The 4346-nt window shown below is 35.2% G+C and overlaps 1 protein-coding gene across 20 annotated transcripts in view; it reads right to left on the bottom strand.

Annotated features, from left to right (window-relative positions):
• Positions 1–314: 314 nt before the first annotated feature.
• LOC138304696 (protein polybromo-1-like) overlaps positions 315–4346 on the bottom strand; it is a 66401-nt gene continuing 62369 nt past the window's right edge. For all 20 annotated transcript variants that reach the window (XM_069244903.1, XM_069244923.1, XM_069244913.1 and 17 more), the window contains 3 exons: positions 4194–4299; positions 3645–3871; positions 315–3058 (listed from right to left, as the gene is read on the bottom strand). In XM_069244903.1, the coding sequence (XP_069101004.1) occupies positions 3057–3058; positions 3645–3871; positions 4194–4299 (335 nt within the window). In that variant the 3' untranslated portion in view covers positions 315–3056. The remainder of the gene's footprint in view (positions 3059–3644; positions 3872–4193; positions 4300–4346) is intronic.

The following is a 4346-nucleotide window of genomic DNA, read 5'->3' as shown; positions in this document are numbered from 1 at the left end:
ATCAAATGTTCTGTTTTGTATATACATCATATTGCCATTACTTTCTCTGGTTGCGAGTTCGAATCCCACGTATGGCAGTATGAGGTACTCTGTCAAACCTATCACATTATATGACTGTTGGAAACATTAGGGATGGAAATACTGGTACCAATGTCCTTCACAAAACGTTTGGATTCCTAGTCACATGAAAGAGTCTCGCCTCGAGTTCCAGTGAATGGATATCACAGGAGAGTGTCCAATTCTCGACTCAACCAATCCTGTATTCATCCTTAGTCAATTATCCTTAGATCAGAAATAAACAATAAACAAACAAAACCTTTGTAAATATTTATTAAATTCTCTATAGATTAAACTCTACTTTTCATTTGGACCAAATACAATGAGCTGACAATTAAACAATTATTGTAAACATTCAGAAATTCATCTTAAATATTTCAAAAGTATACAACATGCAAGGGTCCCACTGACTTACTCTCCAGAAGTCAAACTTCATTTTAATATCTTTATTACCAAAACCTGTCAATTAACATTCAAAACCTAACTTTTATATCAAATGTAGAGAAAGTAATGAATTTAAAGATTTGTAAAGATTTAACTTTGTATGGAGACCAATATAAACTGTCAGCAGTTTAGAAGAATAACAAAAGTCTAACATTCTATTTTTGTAACAGCATCACAAAGACAACAAAAATCACATGACTAGAGACACGTCACATGATACAGCCACTGTTACTATGACAACAAATAAAGTCAAAGTTATTCCGCTCACAAAGAACATTTGAAATATAAAACAAGACGGGTAGATAAGTTGAGAGTGAAGATACTGGCATCACAGCCTTTACTACAGGGATGCTACAAACTGAGGGGAACACATCAAGATTTGATTGACGAACAATATCAATGAATATGAAAACTGACAATACCAACGACCATTTGAGTATTTGTTTTTGCTCAGTTCCTTATCAGATGACAGATGAAGTGTTGCCTAAATTCCCCTCAACAATTCCTTGGAATTCCATGTTTACATATCCTGGTATTGCAGCATTGTTTGAGCCTGCCAAACAACAACTCAGTAAAGTAGTTATATAAACTACAGATATGGATTTCATTTCTTCCCATTCTTTGAACCTACTGACAATCATTGCTTTTCTGTAAATTATGAGGTCACATGTTACTTCTGTAATTCTCTTAATATGAAATTTAATATCAATAACCAAAACATAAATTGTCTACAATTATATCAAATGTAAATTGTAAATTCATTTAAGAATAAGTTGGATAATCACTGGAAGAATCAGGAACTTTTTTTCAATTACGAAGCAACAATATCATAATACCACAATTTTGTATGATGTGTACAGGTCATAAATGCAATTTTTGACTTATGTAATATGTATCTATATGAGTCTGGTATAGAGGACTCATAATTGTCCTGAACCAGAATAAATCTTATCTTATCTTATCTTATAAATCGTCATCCAAAGTTGTTATTAAAAATCTGCAGGTTTAATTTGAATTGTTCTTGCTATGTAAGTAGTAACATATTATTTTCCTATGTGTTTAAAAAGGTTTTGATTTTTCAGTGTTTCAAAAACTACTGGTAAGGCCAAAAAAAAGTGAATGTTTGTTTAGGGTTACATTGGCCAAAACAATAGGGTCAGTTGGCAGGGGATTTTTTTTTAGTGTTTTTTACTCTAAAATGATGGCCGGAACCGGAGTCTGAGATCAAAATCCTGACTTTTTAATATTTTTTCGCAGAAAAGTGGAGAAAAAAATGAAGGTCGGGGGTAAAAAATTAGGGTCGGTCAGGTTACCCTAAACAGACATATTTTTTGTGTGCCTAATTATAGAAAATGCTGGCACGTTTTCTATGAACAAGTAAACTTTAAATACTATAACATATTTTACATGCAATGGAATTCAAAAGACTTTTTATGATATATCTTCAAACTGCAATAAATGTCAGTCAACAATTTTGTAGTAAAAACTACATTTTCATATACAACTCCTCATGTAAATTACTTCAAATGTAGATACATGTATATCTCAATTACTTAAAGTATAAAGTATGAAATGGCAAAATGCAATATTTTGCTGGCAGTAACATTTTCATGTTATTTTGAACACATTTTATATCATGAAATTATGCAATTCATTTATGTATTACAAACACCTTCTGTGTGTTTGTATCACTTTGTATTCCACTCACCAATATAACACAAACTCTCACATCAATAGGAGTAACCCCAGCTCTAGATCCATTCACTGTAAAATCACCAAAGGAGTTTTACTAGATCACCCTCATCCAAACTCATTCCCTAAAATACATTAATGATATATCGTTTGCACCATAATGAATTACTAACTATCATCCCTATAGACATATCACTAACTTGCCTGGACACTAAGTTAATCCTTCCATATCCCTGAGACTCGCTACAAAGTCATTCTTGGTCCTACTCAGATTCACACCTTAACGGTTTTGAAATTGTGATGGCCTATGAATTGAGGTGGATCATATCTTGCTGTTCATTTTAATGTATTAATAAAATAACTTCTCTTTACATTCCAGATATGTTAAACAGCTTGTTTCGTAGACATATTTTGATTTTTGTGTAGTTGCCTCTTTTTGATAATGAGATTCTGTATGGCTCCATCATGTAGATACACATTCTGTTTAATGGCCCAATCCACAGTATCTCTCAGCTATTCACTAGTTCAGATGAATCTGTTGTTGGTCTCACGGTAATAAATACTGACGGTACTGTTGACAATGCTGGATATATTTAATGCAATGTTGAACACATCAAGTCCAGACGTCTGGGCGCCACAAACAGTACAATCCACAAAACAGCTAGATAACTACATCACAACACAGCCGTAGTCACAACAACCAATCCTCTGGAGCAGTCGTCGCGCCATGTTGTGACATACGTCCTAGGTCCCTTCCTATTGGGGAAGAGCTACAAGCTTGTTGGCAGGGTATGTGGCATTGGAAGGTTGATTAAAGTGGCACTGACCCGTCCACTAACTACTGACCCGTCCACTAACATGTCTCCTATAACAGATAAGGGTATTACATATATCACTTTAACTTTCTCAGGAAACAGTCTAGTAGAACATGGTTGGTATATGCATGACTAAATGAATTACATCTATTTCTTGCAGACAGCCAATGATCTTAATGTAAAACAAGTGCTGATTACAGATGTCCCCCAAACGATCCGATAGTTGTATCGTTGTGATTATTGTCTCTCATAACCCCTATGTACCAATTTTCATCTTTTTTGAACAGATTCTAAATTACGGCCAATTAGAGACATTCATTTTGTCACTATGGCAATAATCAAAAACATTGTCTCTGTCATGTTGTTAGGTATCCCTTTTAATCTCTATGTATGAGTTTTTACTGAAATCTGAAAACATGAAGTAGGCCCCAGTGGCCAACTCAGAATTGATTTGGGGGACATAATTATGAATCTAGGATTATTGGGATTTTCGCTTTCATGGCACTAATAAATTAAGGTAAGAGTAAAATTTATTTGTTGTCATTAATAACCATTAGCATATCGATCCTTTCCAACCTGAAGAAAATGTTTGACTCAGATTTCTAAAGAGATGATTCTTTTTCTCACCACACTTACACAGAGCCTCAAACGGTAGAGTGCGAGATATACTCATTGTATCCTTCATCATCAGATCTCGTAATGCCCATAATGCATCTGTGACATTTCCATGGTAACCAGCACCCTGGGCTAGCCAATGAGCAGGCAGACGGCCCTCGTCAGTAAGAGTATTTTCTGGAGTGGCCGATAGATTTTTCTCCCAGTCACTGATGTGTGGTTTGTCGGCATTAAGTCCCTCAATGTATCTGAAAGGAATAGCAGGAATAGATTTAATGTAAAAATAAATTTGCATACCTGGTACTCTGCAATGTTTTAAGCCCATTCACCCAGCTATTGCTTTGATGTCACAATCTTCTGCATTTTCTGATATTTTCTCTTTGCCTTGGCAAACCCATAATGATATTACTTTAAATTGTTGGTCAAAATGTCTACTATTTGTCTGAAATTTATCATGTATGCTGAATGATAAGAAAAAGCCTCAGAAAATTTTAGGTTTCTTCAATCTTAATCACCTAAGGATATCCATGTATATAAGTCGCCTGAAAGAACTACAAAGTATAGTTTTACCTTAGGTATGCCTCGGAATGCAGCAGTCGCTGTGTCCTTGGGGGAACACTGACAAACATGGGCGACGGAGGGCGTGGGGGTGGGGGTGGAGGGGCCATCTGGGGACCTACAAAAACAAGTTACACACAGATGACATCGGAATGTTGTGTTCAT

This window comes from Argopecten irradians, chromosome 12, assembly GCF_041381155.1.
Source record: "Argopecten irradians isolate NY chromosome 12, Ai_NY, whole genome shotgun sequence".
Taxonomy (NCBI): domain Eukaryota; kingdom Metazoa; phylum Mollusca; class Bivalvia; order Pectinida; family Pectinidae; genus Argopecten; species Argopecten irradians.
The sequence above is the reverse complement of the archived record's forward strand: the minus strand, read 5'-3'. Positions and strand labels throughout refer to the sequence as shown.